The 17,909-nt window shown below is 34.8% G+C and overlaps 2 protein-coding genes across 9 annotated transcripts in view; one reads left to right on the plus strand and one right to left on the minus strand.

Moving 5' to 3' along the window:
• Positions 1-134: 134 nt before the first annotated feature.
• Positions 135-15,625, plus strand: LOC128879287 (mitochondrial glutamate carrier 1-like). 3 transcript variants are annotated; one of them, XR_008457595.1, is made up of 9 exons: positions 135-366; positions 2,521-2,587; positions 2,682-2,816; positions 2,927-3,076; positions 3,381-3,517; positions 4,399-4,584; positions 4,682-4,832; positions 4,931-5,178; positions 15,608-15,625. XR_008457595.1 is itself a non-coding variant. In XM_054128284.1 (8 exons), exons 2-8 carry the CDS (start codon positions 2,547-2,549, stop codon positions 5,067-5,069), a joined length of 939 nt encoding a protein of 312 aa, XP_053984259.1. In that variant the 5' UTR covers positions 197-366; positions 2,521-2,546; the 3' UTR covers positions 5,070-5,442. The 3 variants fall into 3 exon arrangements, 1 of the variants encoding a protein (XP_053984259.1); XR_008457594.1 differs by lacking the exon at positions 15,608-15,625 and adding an exon at positions 10,146-10,316; XM_054128284.1 differs by lacking the exon at positions 15,608-15,625 and having other exon boundaries at positions 197-366; positions 4,931-5,442.
• Positions 714-17,909, minus strand: part of LOC128879286 (tight junction protein ZO-1) — a 25,258-nt gene continuing 8,062 nt past the window's right edge. For 3 of the 6 annotated variants that reach the window (XM_054128277.1, XM_054128281.1, XM_054128279.1), the window contains 16 exons: positions 16,720-16,889; positions 15,583-15,785; positions 15,047-15,478; positions 14,905-14,965; positions 14,535-14,685; positions 14,305-14,456; positions 13,903-14,197; positions 13,614-13,785; positions 13,308-13,533; positions 13,062-13,236; positions 10,158-10,367; positions 9,581-9,922; positions 9,210-9,445; positions 8,328-8,517; positions 7,809-8,224; positions 714-1,539 (listed from right to left, as the gene is read on the minus strand). In XM_054128277.1, coding sequence (XP_053984252.1) covers positions 1,524-1,539; positions 7,809-8,224; positions 8,328-8,517; positions 9,210-9,445; positions 9,581-9,922; positions 10,158-10,367; positions 13,062-13,236; positions 13,308-13,533; positions 13,614-13,785; positions 13,903-14,197; positions 14,305-14,456; positions 14,535-14,685; positions 14,905-14,965; positions 15,047-15,478; positions 15,583-15,785; positions 16,720-16,889 — 3,447 coding nt within the window. In that variant the 3' untranslated portion in view covers positions 714-1,523. Of the gene's footprint in view, positions 1,540-7,195; positions 7,459-7,808; positions 8,225-8,327; positions 9,000-9,209; positions 9,446-9,580; positions 9,923-10,157; positions 10,368-13,061; positions 13,237-13,307; positions 13,534-13,613; positions 13,786-13,902; positions 14,198-14,304; positions 14,457-14,534; positions 14,686-14,904; positions 14,966-15,046; positions 15,479-15,582; positions 15,786-16,719; positions 16,890-17,165; positions 17,321-17,909 lie in introns of those variants that run through there. The other 3 variants (XM_054128282.1, XM_054128278.1, XM_054128283.1) reach the window with 3 other exon arrangements.

Consider the following 17,909-nt stretch of genomic DNA (forward strand, 5'->3'; position numbering starts at 1 on the left):
CGTTTCAAATATATAATAACAACCGCTTGATTGACACCATTTAAAACATATTAGGAGAAGAGGGGGTACCGTTTCTCTCTCTTTTTCTCTCCTTAAACTCTCTCGCTTTTAAAGGCTACTGCGATTGGCGCGTAGGCCAACGTAGCCCGTGACGTAAGACGTGAGTGAACAACGGTTCTACTAACGAACCGTGTCGAGTTCTCGTTTTATCACTCGGTATATTCGGTGAAACTGAAATACCTCGAGGATCATGCTAGTCATATCGAGATATTGAGCTTCCTTCGTCATACTAATCGTCGCTTTCGATGCAAACACCTGCTTACGGTCAAAGAAACATCGCGAGCGACTACTCTTTAGTTTCGATCGGTGAGTATGTCTTCTGCTGAATTTCCGGTTGACTGTCATTCCAAAATATTAATCAACTGTCTCGCGAGAAATTCATTTGCCGACGTTATTAGTCAATAACAATTCATGCCTTATCAGATGCTTTTGTCATTTAAATTCCCTATCTGAGCATTATCGATAGAATCTTTTTGATACAATTATCTTACGATTAAATCGAATAATTATGGAGTTTTAAGAATAGAAGTTATTTGTAATTAAAAAACTCTTAGTGGCTTGTCGATGAAGAGCAATTGTCAAATATTGAGACACGTCAAGCTCCTTTTTCTCACGTTCCTTTACCTAACCTTACAAACACACAATCCTGAATGATCTTTGTCTAACCTATTTCATTAGTCACTATGTACTAGCATATTTAACAATTTAGAAATTTAGCAATTTTCCTTTGTGTAACATCGTTGTCAACATTTTTTCCTCCACTTGCTATTTGATTACTTTGCCATGAAGCTATCGGTTTACATGTTTCGTTACTTTGTTCGTACGTTCCTTTAAATTAGTTTAAATACTCCATTCTTTTATCGCTTATCAATATTTGCACAAGTATCAACTCTATATATATTTATTTTTATATTTTCCCTACGATGTTTCTTAAACATAATTTCGCTCCGGGCTAGAAATGTATTTCGTAAATTTTCGAAACTCTATAGAAATATATTCTCTGTAGTTTAATCGAAATGTTTTTACAATCGCCAGTAATGTTTACAGTCTCAAAAAGATAACTGCATCGCGCATATCTCGTTGCGTGCACTTTAATTCGTTGTTACGTAATGTTTCCGCAATATTTTTTTTCATTATACATGGAAAACTTTCATTTCGCTTGTTATATATTTCAACGTTTTCTGCGCATTCGTCAAATATAATAATTATCGTTTGATTATTCAATTTTGTAATCGACTAATCGATTTCGTTTGTACTTATGCACGTGGTATCTCCATTCTTTGTATTTTTGTATTCTTGGTATATTTTTTCGTTTCTTGATACGTAGAATTTTATTTGCGTTCAATGACTCGTTGGGAACAAAACTGGTTTTTAAACGAGCTCGTCGAGATTAGAGAACCCCTCTTACGAGAGATCGATCGATATCTGTGCCGAAATTCCTGGTACTCCAATCCTTCGTGGTCCTACGTCGGAAATGTACTGAAATCAGAAAAAAGAGTACAATAAATTTTAGAGTTTCCTTTTTCGATGGAAAATAATTAATTTTCTAACTTTCACAACCGAATTATTCGAACGTGGCGATATAAATGGAAATCGATGCTCGCTAAGTTCCTTGTTTATTATACCGACCTTCTAAAGCAATTTAAAACAAATGCTCACCTAAATTTGTAGATAGCATTTATTTTACTCGAATCCAATAGCTAGAGCGTATTTTACATTAAAATTTTTCATTTTGAGAATTGTTATAACTTTTTTTATCTGTAATTGTAAACGGTAATATCTATGCTAGAAACTGTGAAAACGAAGTACGTTAGCGTATAATTTAATTATCACGTTTTATGCTTACCGTCCCAAATGGGAAAAAAAACATTCTAGTTTCCAGGAAAACTCGCTTGTTAACGTACTCGCGACGAGTTTCTAAAACAGTAATGTGTATTGATGTTCCATGATGAATTTCATGATCTTTTAATCCTATTATTGCATAAAACAATTGAATGGGAATATAATAAAAAACGATGCTTGTTGCATTTGCTCAATGAGTTTTAGATCTAATTGAAAAATAAAATTCAAAACACAAGAACTTAGAAAGAAACTAAAACTGTTGCAAATATTGTACCATACATATATTTGTATTGGAAAATGATTAATTGGCAGCTCAATGCATGCTAATAAATTAGCAATTGAGTGCATAATGTCTAATAAAGGAGTCGTCAGAATGAATAAGAGTCTAACGATGCAAGAATAAAGCATGGCAAATTCAATACAGCAAAAATATAGCAAATACAACAAAAATACAGCAAATTAATATAATAAAATGTGCAAAAATAATACATAATGCATGAAATGTATTTTAATATATAGCGACACGTATTAATGAACATATTAGCATAGATTATATTTATAAATGGGATGCATTGTTTATCAAATGTGTGGACATAACAAAATGTAATTTCGTAACAGGAAGGAAGTCTTAAACTCCAGTTTCAATGGAAAAGAAGGACAGCCCGACAGCTTCGAATCAATTTAAGTAAGTAAAACATTTCTTAAATGTACATTCCCATCTAAAATAAAATCAAGAAAAAATCTTCTTAGTTAATTCATTCGAATTATCTTGTTTACAGACTTTTACCAAAAATTATAAATGGCGGAATCGCAGGTATTATCGGGGTCTCTGTCGTATTCCCACTGGACTTGGTTAAAACACGATTACAGAATCAAGTTATCGGGCCTAATGGTGAACGAATGTACAAATCTATGTGAGTATGTTATAAATATATCAGAAGTATAGCCAGTTCCTGGAATTATTGACTTAAAGTAATCCTTGAGTTTTAAGAATTAACCTTTAGTAAACACGATATACTTTCAGGCTCGACTGTTTTATGAAAACTTACAAGGAAGAGGGCTATTTCGGCATGTACAAAGGGTCTGCTGTAAATATTCTTCTAATCACACCCGAGAAAGCGATTAAGCTCACTGCCAATGATACTTTTCGACATTACTTGTCTACCGGGCCTGGGTATGTTAATTTTTTGTACAACAAAAGAAATTTAGTTATTTTTGAAAGCATTGCAGCTAGCTTCATTCGGAACCTGGGGGCTACTGATATCAACACCGATATTATCGACATTGACACCAATATCAATGCCAACATCATTGCTGATACTGGTACCAACGCTGATTCTGATATCAAGACTGACTTTGCATCCTCAGATTCTTAATAAAGTTGGTTACAATGCTGACAATTAAGTTCTTTTTCAAATACTTTATGTATTTCAATGTATTTCTGGTTGTTATTGAGTTCAATGTTGTGTAATTTTCAGACAGAAACTCCCAATAGAACGCGAGATGCTTGCTGGTGGCATGGCTGGAGCGTGTCAAATTATTGTCACCACTCCGATGGAGTTACTCAAAATTCAAATGCAGGATGCTGGTCGAGTAGCGGCAGCAGCAAAGGAAGGTAATTATAATAAACGATTAAATCGCGTAAAATATACATTACACTCGAATTTGCAAGTATTGCGGAAAAAGGGAAATATTAATTTGAAAAACATTTCTTTTGCACATTAACGAGACTGTTAATGAATTGCAAACATGATTTTTGTAGAGAAATTTCATCTCGTTTACAGCTACGCGATACTCGATAGAATTAGGAAACGGAAGATTTAGTTGAGGATGGACGACAGCATATCAAATATAGATTGGTAAACGGTTTTAGAGCATTGCATTTTATTTCGAATGTAGAACTGTTCGTTTTCAACGCATTTTATGTCAAATCTTGATTTTTGGAACATTTTTAAAAACGTTACTCTTGAGAAAAGGAAGTTAATGTTATTTTTGTTCTAAACAATTTGTTCCTTCTTTATTTCTAATCAGGATGGAAAATTTTGTTTTGTGGACTTCCTTCTTTTCCTCGAAAAGTTGGCGATTTACTCATTCGAATTTTATTGGTTTTGGAAGATATGCATTTGCCCTTTACCTCTTCTTTTCTACTTTATAAGAACCGAGTTTTCCCTGATATGGAATTTAATTCTTTTTGTTTCGCCTAATCTTCTGGTGTGTGGTTTCTAAGGATTGAAGATCCTCCTTGTGTGTCATTCCGCTATATTTAACTAACCGATATGAAAATAAAAGTTGATCGTTTTTGTGATTTTCATAATATTAAGTAATTGTTTGTGTTAGTACAATATTTATATAGTTATCGATAAAACATCATGTAATTATCAAATTTGCAGTTTTGTAGTCTGTATACAAAATTAAGTTTCTCTGCCATTTGATAATGTATTTATAAGAAAACGTGGTATGGGAGATAAAGGAAAGAAACGAATCATGTTATTGCAGCTGGGAAAACTGTGACAAAGGTGTCTGCCCTGTCTCTAACGAAAGATCTCCTTCGAAATAGAGGTATTTTGGGACTTTACCAAGGCACTGGTGCGACAGCGCTTAGGGATGTCACGTTTTCCGTTATATACTTCCCGTTGTTTGCTAGACTGAATGACATTGGACCGAAGAGGGAGGATGGATCTTGTAAGTCTGTTACGAATAAAAAGAATTCAGTAACGTATACAAAATTTAACGTTTCAACGCACACTATCTGAAAATATATCTTTATTTTCATGATCAGCTGTGTTTTGGTGTTCGTTTCTGGCTGGTTGTGCCGCTGGTTCCACAGCTGCGCTGATGGTCAATCCGTTCGATGTAATCAAAACTAGGTTGCAAGTAATCAAGAAAGCTCCTGGTGAACCAACGTATAATGGCGTGTTTGACTGTATAAGGTACGTGGAAATTTATCAAGAATATATTCAACATTTGTGGATAACGGCAGAGGACTTACAACTTAATTTGTAAAAACAAAAATATGTGTCCCTTGCAGTAAAACGATGAGGAACGAAGGCCCTACGGCATTCTTCAAAGGCGGAGCGTGCAGAATGATCGTGATAGCACCCCTTTTCGGGATCGCACAAACCGTTTACTACCTCGGTGTCGCAGAGAGGCTATTGGGCCTTAAATGAACGTAGCCCTCTACTCTTTTCTGCCGTCTTGAATACTCTGGGATTAAACTGACAATAACTGGCGTTATTATAGATGTATTTTCGCTTAGTACGGTTCGCTAGTTGTCCAGTAAGTGAATTGTTCTTTTTTTTCTTATTATTATCATAGAACCTTGGCTATCGGAACTGAACAGTCTATTTCCAGACGATTTTTTACGAATTAATATTTTGAGCCTTCTTCCATAGATTCAAGTTTTTAAATGAATTTTTTTATCGGTAATGTTTATTCTTCTTCCTTTTCTTTCCTTTGTTTTTCCAGATTTTTAGAAGATTTTATTGTGCCATAAATCGTGTAACATATACTTAACGATTACAGAGAACATCGAAAGCTTAATATTTAACGTGAATTTTATTAGCTAATGGAATTTATTAGCATTTAAATAGTGATACTATTTCAATTAAGTTCTTGATAGAATTAGTTAGGCTTTTCTTTCTCGTATCGTTATAATTGTAAGTCTTCGGATAATCAAGGTTCTTTTGTTCCATACCAGGGTCAGATCGACGCTAGTAATAATGACGTTGAATCTGACCCAATATTATAATAAAACGAAGATAAAGTCCATGATTTTCGATCACGTTCACTTACTTTCATTGTCAAACTGGTATCGTAAGTCATGGATTTTATTTATCCCAACATGCTGCCTTTTACATGGATTAGCTTTTCTAGTACCAGTGTTTCCAGTTTCTTTACTACTTTTTTCCTTTTTTTTAAATTGTACATTGTAAAATTAAAAAGCTTTGCCAATTTTAAGAAACTATAATTTTCTTGTCGAATTAGTAAGCTTTTGATTAAAGCCTAAATGGTTGTTAACGTATTTTTATTTTAAGCTATAGTTAAGGAAAGTGAACATTCGAAAAGAAAACTACGAATTATTACATATCTAAATATAAATTAACGATGCGTATTCTATTAGAAATACTTTTTGGAACACTGGTATAGGACATCGTGATAACAGGAGCTTACATTTTGTAAGACTTTAGTTTCTTTTTTTTTCTGATACTAGTTCACTTAACTGTCAGGAATTATTATAACTGTAAGAATCAAACGATTCAGATTAACTCTTAATTGGTACGATAAATAACGAATGGCAAGAAGATATACTTGATCTATGTTAGGTTTGAGGTTAGCGTAAATGAACAATTAATGCAATTCTCAGTTGCCGTTTTAATTGACAATGAGATTTAAGATACTATAAAAATACATTTTATTAACATAATTATTTATAAGATTACTTTAAACATACGAGAAGTATTGAAAAATCAAACATTTTGGTTTTTTTTTCTATTTGAAAATGATCTGTCTCCAGTATTATTAAATTTATATCGAGTTCGTCAAAAATGTTTATTATTTACGAAGAATTCTTTTAACACGTTGACCGCCAAACGAATATTCTTAAAAATTTCTGCTAAGATTAAATATTATTTAGACTACTGAAATTCATGTAATCAAACATTTATCGTGGTATTTATTTTTGTAACTACATCAAAATTCATGAATTTCATTTAAATTCATCTCCTTTGATGTCAACCTTTTAGAATTAATCTTTTTAGTTCTTGAGTGAAACCCATACATGGATGACATGGCAATCTACGTGTTAAAGTAGTTTGAGCTTCTTCGAAGTATTTATCTAGTCAAAATATTACTGTTCAAGAATTAAAGTACAGTTCATGCAATTTTTAAAAATGTCATATCAGTTAAGAGTTAAACTGTTCTCCTTCCTTCTTTCCTGCCTAGAAAATATTGTGGAGAGATTCTAGGAATATTTCCTAACAGGGAATTCACTGTCAATTTTAGTCAAAGTTCTCCAAGAATGTAATAGGAATATTAATGTTATTAATGTATATTAACGTTATACAAAAGTAAATCTGCCCTATACAAATTTTGACTTATTCTTCAAAAATATTCCTACGGTATTTCTATGTGATAAATTGTCGAAAGAAATTTTTTGGAATTAGAGCTGAATATTTTCAGAAAGTTATTAATTTTATTTTTTTTAATCGACGTTTACATAAAAGAAAAGAGATAATTAATTTCAGTAGCGAAACTTTGAGTAAAAAATTTTATTCAACAATTGTTTCTGCAAAACTGTGTTATACGTTTCGTTTTTATTAAAATCATATATACAAAGTCGGAGTGGAAAAAAAATCGAAGGGATTCAATTTTCTACAACTTCATTGACCCTTCCTTAAATAGAAATTCTTTTTCAGAATTCCCATTCTTTATCGTTTTTAAATTTTATCACGGCACACGGATTTTTATACCTTTAAATGCTCGTCTCGAGTTAGTGTAGTGGATTTTTCCGTTTACTTTATTTGTCAGTATTAAACTATAAATCTTTGTGCACGTTAACTGCAATAATGAGGACAATTTGATTAATAAACATTCGTAGACAAAATTTTCACCTATTGTAAATATGGCATTGGGTTGTCTGGAAAGTCCATGCCGATTTTTAGTAGACCAGGTCTGAATATATCGAAATGGTTGGAAACAAATAACATGTGGACATTCCTTAAAAGGTGGAAAAATTGTGGAACAAAATGGTACTTATATAATTCAATAAATATATGTATATATACAAATTGTATATACAAAACTTATATGTATATATAAAAATATACCTTTGAATTTTTCTTAAAAATTGCCACGAATTTTCTGGACAATCCAATAAATTTGTTTTAAAGAAGAAAATTTAATCTCACCTCGCGTTATAATGGTGCACAGGTTTGCGATAGAGTTCGAAAGCGCTTCCTCTTTGTTCTCTACTTCCAGCGAGATCTAGCCCACTCGGTTCTCTGTTGTGCCCCGGACTCGTTTGGAAACTTTGTGCAGAGGCGTTATGACCGTTATTCACAACGTATCCGTTATGGCTTACATTGTTTCTGTTATGGGAGAGGCCAAGGCTCAACTGACTCGCGCTGTTGCTGTGACTATGAGCCGCTGATATCGGCGGAGTACAATGCGCATGCGTGTGACTCAGACTATGATTGTGCGCAGGCGTAGAAAGGTGGCTCAAGTTGTGATGGGAATTCCCGAGATTCGAATCGTGACGATTCGGTGGTGGAATATTATAGTAGTACTGACCACTATTCCGCTGAACGTTGTTATTACTTTCTACCTAAAAGAAACAACAGAAACAATTCACGTTTTTATCTTTGCCTATTTTTGTTTACTTTTGATATCTAATGTTATCCACAAGCAAAAGAAAGCAGATCGCTTACATGAGATGTAGCAATGGAGTAACTCTTCGAGTGTTGATGAGTATTACTTCCATCGTTTCCATTATTCTCTTGTTGCGTCAAGTTAGTTTGCGGTGGTCTGTAATTTTTTGGTTTCGGAGGTGGTATGGGCTTGTATGATCCTCCAGGTTTGTTTTGGGGAAGTGTTATCGACTTGTAATCAGTTGTGCGGCTACAATGTATAAAGCAGAACATTCTAGCGTACAGGAGTACAACGGATGTTGGATAAATAATATCGGGAAACGTAGAACTTATGTCTCGGTATATAAAACATGCAAGCTATGTGATAAAATAAAGAAATGGAAGACGGTAAGAGCAATATAAGATAGTCGTTTAGGTTGATATAAATTACATAAAAGAAATCGAGGCTCTCAAGTTACAAAACAAGATTCTTCTTTAAGATTGTAAATGTGCCTAACTATAACGCACCAATTGTACATTTTATAATTTTTCGACAAGTGAGGTTCAGATAAATATTATTCGGCTAAAAAGAAAATGGAAAGTAGTATTGTTTCATGCGAAAGGGTGTACATGCACGTGTATACTAGGATGAAATAAAAGAAATTGGAATGGAACATTCAAACTAATGTATCACGACTAGATATATATATTCTACAAGCCCTTCTCAATGGTCGAGGTTTCCGCGCCATCGCTCTAAAGAAAGAGGAAGAAAAAGATTGACAAAGAAAATGATTAAATGTGTTTGTTAACATTTAAACTATCTTATGTTCGAAATTAGAAATTTTTCAAAAATGAGGTTCAAAAGCACATTTTCAAATAAAAGATTCCTGTTATCGCATTCTAAATTAGATAACGATGTGTGGACGAATAAATCAAATTGCTTATTTGGTAATAAGAAAATACCTGTATTTGGCGTAATCGGTTCGCGTTTGTGAATCGTGACCTGGTATCGGTTGTGCTGTTGATCTGGTGAATCTGTAAGGATCGTGTGACCTCGTTGGCCCGCCACTGCTTTTCAAATCGTCGGGTACATTGGGACCCAATCGACCAGTCGACGTGTTCAGTCCTGGTGCCCCATAACTGGCATTTCCATTTGTATTATTATAGGAATCGTAAGAGGACATACTATCGTAGCTTCCCTATGCATACATAAGATAAAATCATAATAATAAAGTATTAATTCTAACCAGTAATTTCTAACCAATAATTTGAAACCAATTCTATCTTAATTTAATCTTAGTTTAAACATTAGAGAAATTTGTGAAAATTTATACCGCTTTTGGTTGAGTTCTCTCAAGCGACGACGTAGCGTTAGCTTTATGAGGCGTGGCGTTTATGTAATTCGCAACATCTAATACTGAATCGGTTTTATTGAGTAACCGTTCTTGAGCAGATCTACCGATTGTATTCCGTCCTGACTGATTGTTTGGCTTTGCATTCCGATCCACTCTGGGAGGCAAATCAGGAGGACTGTGGTGAGACGTTCTCGGTTCGAACGATCCACCGAGATACTCCGGTGAACCTGATTGATTACTGATTTGACCTGACAACGAGAATCCGTACTTTCCATCTCCCATTCCCCCTTGCGATCTTCTCTTTGGTTGCTCGAAGGATTGCTAAGGAAAGAGACAGACGTTACATAAAGTTCCTTGCGTGTGTTCTAGTTGGACGTACTGGAAACTCTATTTTTGAAAGTGAAAATCTTGAAACTTGGAACAGTTTTGAAAAAACAATGCGAACGAATATGGCATTATTCAAAGAGTTTATTAAAACACTTCCCAATTTCGTGTAGAAAATTAGGATTTCATTAATGAAATGTAACTATTGTTTGTGTGACAGTTGTGTGTTTACCTGATAAGTGGTCGAGTACGGTGGTGGTGCAGCAATGTCATCTTGCGTTGCGATACTTGGATCAGAGCTGCTTTTCAATCTAGACGGTGCACCCAGAGCACCTGGTAAAGCTGGTGCCGGACTGAGTTCCAAGTCACTCTCCGGGGAGGAAGCATAGGAGAGGCGAGAAGTCATCGGGAATAGGAAGTCATCCGAGAGTGCTTCTTCCGGCTATCATCGCAGGACATAGAGGACAACACGTTACAGAGGTTTATGCTCTGCTATCCCTTTCAGACCACTCGTCTTCTCATTCATAATAACACATTTTGAAAAGTGTAATATATATACCACATATATTAAGAGCCCCTGCAGACTGCAGACTTTCTATCGGGTGATAGTTTGATTGGGTTCTTAATCAGCATGAAGATATACAGGGTGTTCAGGGTATTACTAACCAACATTTTTCTTGTAAATGGTACATATTCTAAATATAAAAGTGAAATTACTTGTTACCTATGATGTTTAGGGCTAATAAAGGTCAATACTTTTTTATTTAGAATTCAATACTCTACCATATTTTTGTATAAAAAATATACCATTCCATTTAAAAAACTGAAGGTCACCTTCATTTCTCAGAAAAGAGTATAAATACGAAAGATTTGTCTACCTGGTTACATTGCACACAAAAAACAGTATAAATTTTTCTTCTTTCATTTTTTTGTCATATGTACCATTTACGAGAAAAACGCTCGCTAGTAATAGCCTGAACACCCTATATGTAAATGCGGATACTACAATGATTCGATATCAGCCAATAAATAAGTTTGATGGGCTAGACGGCTAGACGATTACATTCAAACTAATCTAATGGCGAGCTATCAGCTGACTGTTAATCCGTATGGCGGGTTGTAGCCGCGCGCACACATACCGATTGTTTTCAATTGTTTTCTTGTCGACAGAAAGTCTGCAGTCTGCGGAAAGGCTAACTTGTATTTCCTCTTGTCTGGCCACAACGTCTCTTCTAAAAGTTAGTTGAAAATGTGTTAGAACAAGGTAATGTAATAGTCTAACCGAAACAGGAGTGTCTGAAAGGGTTAACACCTTACAGACCGGTTCTGCGTTAGCATGGGATTCGGGCTAAGCGCGTACAATTTTCTATCGACAGACAGTTTGGTTGACGTGATAGAAGCAGAAATGGATGCTGTGAATAAATAAACTGTACAATATTTTCCATACATCGAGGCATGCACATACAATATTGGGAGTACTTATTGTATCATTCACATATCCATTCGGTGTTCACAGTTATCATGGCTGGTATGATTAGTAAATTGATCGATACTGTACATAGTTCCATATGAATATGGACCAGGCCTTTGTATGGATATACTAAATCCTGCACTAGCGCAGAAACGATCCATAGGATTATAAATCAATATAGAAAACGAATACTTGCCATTCGATTATGTTAATTCTTAAAATTCGGTTAAGATGTATTTCGAAGATTGATTAATACAATGTAATAGTATTTTTATATTACTTTAATTACTTTCTATTTTTGTATGACGAAATCGAAACTTTGCATGTAAACATTAAGACATACCGACAAACATTCTGTTAAGCTAGTAAGATGCATGATAAATGCATAAACGAACGCCTAGAAAATTAATTTAATTATGATAATAAGTTTTACAGATCGTGTATTATCTATTATAATGATATATCTTATCTTATACATACTACGCGTAGTTTGGAATATATTTTTTTATAAATGTATTGAATAATTAAAAGAAATTGATTCGATATTTTTGGAAGTAACATATTCGTAGATTATCCACTCAGTTCCATCAATACATGAGATGAAAAATTGTTAAATATGCGTTAATCATTTTTTAATGAAATTATGGATTAGACTTGTTTCCTCCTCGTGATTCCCCCGTCCAATATGTTCCTAAAAACGCTCTTTGCTACTTTCTTTGACCGACTTTTGAATATTTATAACATACATTGTGCAATAACTTCATTTTAACTAATGATTTACGATGATACACGATAAAGCTATGAAATGTAGCCATGCAACTGATTTTAATACAAAACGCAAGGTGTCTCGAATATCTTGAAACGTAGCAATGCGTGATCAATAAAAAGAAAAAAAAAACTTGCATTTCATAAATCATCGACGAATTGAATCTCTGAATCGAACTTGTCAATAGTTATTCCGACTAAGATTACAATCGACTTAGAAACTAAACTGTAAAACAGTGAAATCTACTTAGGCGATTAAAAAAAAAAATGAAAAATCTTTGGTTCTACCAAAACGACGTAAAGATCTAGCTAACGATAAGATACGATCCGGTTATGGGGAGTTGACAATCAAGACACCTGACTAGGAAAAGCGGGATTCAAATGTAGCCGAAAAATTGCTCACGGACAACCTCAGAAGCTAAAGACGGATAAGAAGGTAATGAAAACAATTTGTCCGCGCGATATGTATCGTTTTCGTTCACGTCGTGAAACACAGTTTCCCTTGATAACGGGGGTACGGGAGGGGGAGGTAAATCACGAGGGTCACCGGACGATTGACATAGCTCCCATGTCATTTGTCGACCATATGGCTATAATAAATTATTACAAAACAATTTCATCAGCGTAATCCCGTCAGCTTTCGACCGAACGGAATTTTCAATATTACCGAGATATCGGGTTAACATCCCCAAGATTTATACATTTTATAGGAATCTCGTATAATATAATATAAAATATGAATATAAAATTATTGCATCAACTCTCGATTACTTCAGTTAGCATCAGCGATGATATTGAGACGTGTTTTAATACCTATCGACGCTGATGAGTATGTTAATTAATCCCAACGTTATGTGTGGAATTACAAATATTTTGGAAGATATTGAAATATATTGTTACCTTGGTTTGGCTCATCCACAGTAATCCCTGTTGTTGTCGATCGATCAGTTCCCTCAATTTCCGGTACCAGGCTTCAGGCGTGGTCAACGTGATCACCGCGCTAAAAATATGGCCCCAAATTTTGTCCAGCTTCTGGCATTGCTCCAAAAGTTTTTTACTGCTCTTGTGTGCCGATCTGTGACAAATGCAACATACTTCGTTTACAAAAATTCAAAGATATATATATTCCCGCATGATTGAACTTACTTAGGAATTCCTGCTCGCATCTCCTTGATAATTTGCTTCGTTTCGGCTTTCAAAAAGATAACTATGGGATAAAACTGCGCGTAATTCAATCGATCTACCGCGTTAGGAGTGATATCCAGTAATGCGTGCTTCCCTCGATCCATCACTTCCCGAATGGCACTCAGTCGGATAATACCGGACGATTTCGTGTTCTTTCCAACACTGTCGTCCAATTGATTTTCCATCTCTATAAAGAAAATAGATTCTTCAGAACGTTTGAAATTAATTTTAACGCGAATTAAAACTCCTAATCGTAATTTCACTTACGCGGAGACGTGAATTTATCAGGAAAGTCCTTTAAAAGTTTTTCCCTGGCTAGGTCTGCTACTGGTCCGAAAAGAACGACGGGTCTAACGAAGCCTGGATGCCTCAGAATGACTCTTTCGTAGGCAGGAAATTTGCTAACGCTGTCGGAAAACACTACGTCGTCCCAGTGATCCTAACAAGCAGAAATTAACAGTAGTTTTATTACTTCATCCGAGCAAGTTGATCTCGTAATTATTGTTATGTGTTAGTAGTCGCTTATTGTTAACAAAAAGGGACAAAGTGAACGTACTCTTCCAAGAGATTTCGAACGTCTATGGCTGCTTCTCCTTCTCCTAAAAAAGCTACCTCTGCTTTCACTAGCGCTCTGTTCCTTCTTCGTCGCATTGAATTGAGCGGTTGCTAGTTCCTCGGCTCGAGCTTTATTCGGAATAATTCCTTTCTGTACTTCCTGATTGTTTCTGCCGATACGGAAGACTTGCCACGAACCGACAACTCCATTGTGCAGCGTGTCCACTACGTGAAATACGTCTCCGCTGCGGAAACTCATTTCACTTTTCTGCGGTTGCTCGTAATGGAAGTGAGTCCTGGAATGTTTCAGTGAAATCACTTATTAATCTGGCCTACGATTATCAATTCTTTAAAAATGAATTTCTTTAATTAAATACCGATGCAACTATGAATTAACACGTACTTTATGTGAAAGGAATCACCCTTGCCAGAAGCTACTACTTGATCGTACTCTTGTCGTCGATGCTGAACGATTAAATCGATTTGTTCTTGCAAGCTAAGCAAGAAAAGAACGGCTTCTTCTCTCGTTACCCCTTTCATATCCATATCGTTTATCTGAAGTTGTTACATATATTTAATTAGTATCAGAATTCTTCTTTATTTTAAATGCGATTTAGAACGCTGAGCCTGTACCTTGAGTATTTTATCACCAGGTTGCAAGCCCTGAAGGGATGCCGGACTCCCTGCTTGAACAGCAGTCACGAAAACACCCGTTTCGTTTCCACCGCTTAAGCGAACACCTACCGATCCTTCTTTTTGAAATGTTATAAATCGAGGATCTGGCCTGGAAAAATTCAAGTACCCGATAAATGTTAATTCCATATTCTCAATATCTATTCCATTTTATAATGGTTTCTTTTACGAATCGAGCTAACATTAGTCTCCGCCGATACTAGGAATAATTTATGAAGAATATTTAGAATCATATTTAGTCAAATTAATCTATCAATCTATTACTCGGCTCAATTGGATAGTAATCCAATCTTTAAAGAATCTAACTCACATTGGAAGTTTATTCCGAGATAAATCCTCGTCGTACAGTTGTCTCCTTGTGCTATAATAATCTGGAACAAAGTCGTATATTTAATTTCAATGTCTCCTAGATATTTGAAATTACATCAAGTAAGTATAGACAGAAATCGTACCTTCTGGTCTAGGAGGTGGTGGTCTTGGAGGGTCAACGGTAGGTGTCGCGGGGAGATCTAACTGACTAAGAGAGACGTCCATCAAAGGTCCTCTGGTACGGCCTCTAGGAACAAGATTACTCTTGTCCTCGATAGGCTGCCTCGTCGGGGGCGGAACGTACAAATTCTGGCTACTGTAACTCGTCGTTCCAGAGAGATACTCCCCGGTTTCGCTCTTTACTTGCTGTTGAGCGTGACAACAGGAATTATCGCGGGTTACCACAATCGATAATCTGTCTTTGCACTGGTCCATCAATTTCTTGGCTTCCTTCAGACTCATATTATCCGTGGCTACGCTGCCTATTCGGGTCAACACGTCCCCTGGTTTTACTCCCGTGTTCTCGCGAGTTACTTCCTTCACGTAGAGACGACAGCCGAGAACGATTCCGAAATCTGGCAAAGAATTAACAAGTCTCGATGAACCACTGCTACAGTGGATTGGAATTAAAGTTAAACGCGTATTCTAAATATCGATAATGGAAGAACGTGGAGTTTACCATCTTTTTTATTGTTTCTCGTCAGAGTCAGTCGATGACTCTGAAGGGTAGGGTTTCCTAGAATGCCAGAAGAATTCGACGCAGCTCTACGCTTGACGACCAACAGAACCGTTGACCCGGAATCCCTGAGGACACGGATCGCGGCTCCATAATCGGCGCCCTCCAACGATATTCCATTCGCGGATATTATCCGATCGTTCACTCTGAAAAGTGACAATACGTTTAGATGATAACTTTCCAAACGAGGTAACCCTCTCCATAAAATTATTTCTCAGTCGTTAAACTCTTATACAGTGGGTGTATTAATGTAGAATGTATTCGTACACCGATCAATTTCCCAGAAAACTTTTGTGTGAAATTGTAGTTCTCTTAACTTCTTTTTTTATAATCAATGATATTTTACATATTCTCAGAAATCTCTACGATAGATATACAGTCAGTGTAATAAGTATTCGTACAGGAACTATTTATTTTAAATGGGTTGCTGTACGAATACTTCTTACATTGACTGTAGTCCAAATAACATTTACTATATAGGAACCTATATAGGAATTTATTTTATTCTGCAAATATTATAACATGAACTTTACTTTCAATTTCTGTTATATTTTTTGCATATTGTTTGCATTTTGTAGGTTCTTGCACATTCGAATTTCCTATAAATGCATAAAGATCTGCAGTCTACTTATGACGAACCATTTAGAGTAGAGTTTGTAACGTAAACAATTAGCTTATTGCGTCATACGAATTAGAAAACATCAAATTTCCAGTAAAGTACTTTTACAAAAGGCTCTAATAGAGGAATGGAAGAAGATCCCATTTTGAATAACTAATAATATAGTTAATTTAATGCTGAGACAATTTTACATAGTTTTTTTGGAAATTGATCAATGTACGAATACTATCTATACCCACTGTATGTACTCTTCCACGAAAGTATTCCAACTTTTATACTTGGAACGATTAATATTTCAATTAATTAAATACCAAACCGAATGAATTGTAACAATATATGTATACCAAGGAGGATGACTCAAGATTGCATACATGAGGTTATATAAACATAAATATTTGATTAACTAAACGTTCCAAATGTATAAATCCGAATACTTTTGTGGCTGAACCTTGTTTTCTTACTGTAATTTTCCTTCGGCAGGTCCAGCCTTCAAGACATCAGAAATGGCAATAGCAGGATCGCCATTGGTGAAATGGGGATTGTCCCTGCCACCGGAAACAGCGATCCCGAATCCATAACCAGGAACTCTGGTAACCGTGACATGATGGACCTCCCATCCTCTATCTCCGTTCTGGAAAAAGTGATTGTTGCAAATGAAATTTACTTTTAAAAGAATGAAACAACTCGAAACGTAATTTACATATTAAATAATGCTATCTTTTATAACGATTTCTTTCTCTGAAAAACTTTCTACTTTTAGACAATAAATATAAAATGTAATTTTACCGTGTATAGTAAGTAAATCAATACTTGATCAATACATATTAAATAATGCTATCTTTTATAACGATTTCTTTTTCTGAAAAACTTTCTACTATTCAACAATAAATATAAAATGTAATTTTACCATGTATAGTAAGTAAATCGATACTTGAATTAACTTTTGATAAAAAGATTAATCCTTGATCCTTATTCGATAAATGAAAGATCTAAGTTTCATTTAGATAGTCTTGTAATGAATCACGGGCGTCTAGATGCATTTTCTTACTTTCCTGTCGCGAAGAATCTAGTTCTCGGCGAACTGGCGGAAGGAATTCGAGAAAACGAGCGGAACAAGTAATTGGATGAAAATTCTAGGGATTCTCGTTAAGAGGATTCTTCTTCTGCATACCAGATACATAACTCGATCCGATGCGGGATTATATTTTATTTTATAATTCGTATAAAATTTTCTAAATATCTCAAATTCATATTAATCACCACTACTGATTTTCATGCGCAATTTACGTTTTTATTTGACCGACTTCGAAAAGGAAGAGGTTACTCAATGTATACTCACACATGTATATTATATATAATATATATTGAGTAACCTCTTCCTTTATAAATGTACATATAAATAAATAAATACGTTTATATATATATATATATATATATATATATATATATATATATATATGTGTTCGAAAAGGAAGAGGTTACTCAATGTATACTCACACATGTATACAATGTATAAACATGTATATTATATATATAATATATATTGAGTAACCTCTTCCTTTATAAATATATATATAAATAAATATATTTCTATTTATAAATAAATATATATATGTTTTGGTTACTCAATGTATACTTATACATGTATACA

The sequence above is a fragment of the Hylaeus volcanicus genome, chromosome 7 (assembly GCF_026283585.1).
Source record: "Hylaeus volcanicus isolate JK05 chromosome 7, UHH_iyHylVolc1.0_haploid, whole genome shotgun sequence".
Lineage (NCBI taxonomy): Eukaryota > Metazoa > Arthropoda > Insecta > Hymenoptera > Colletidae > Hylaeus > Hylaeus volcanicus.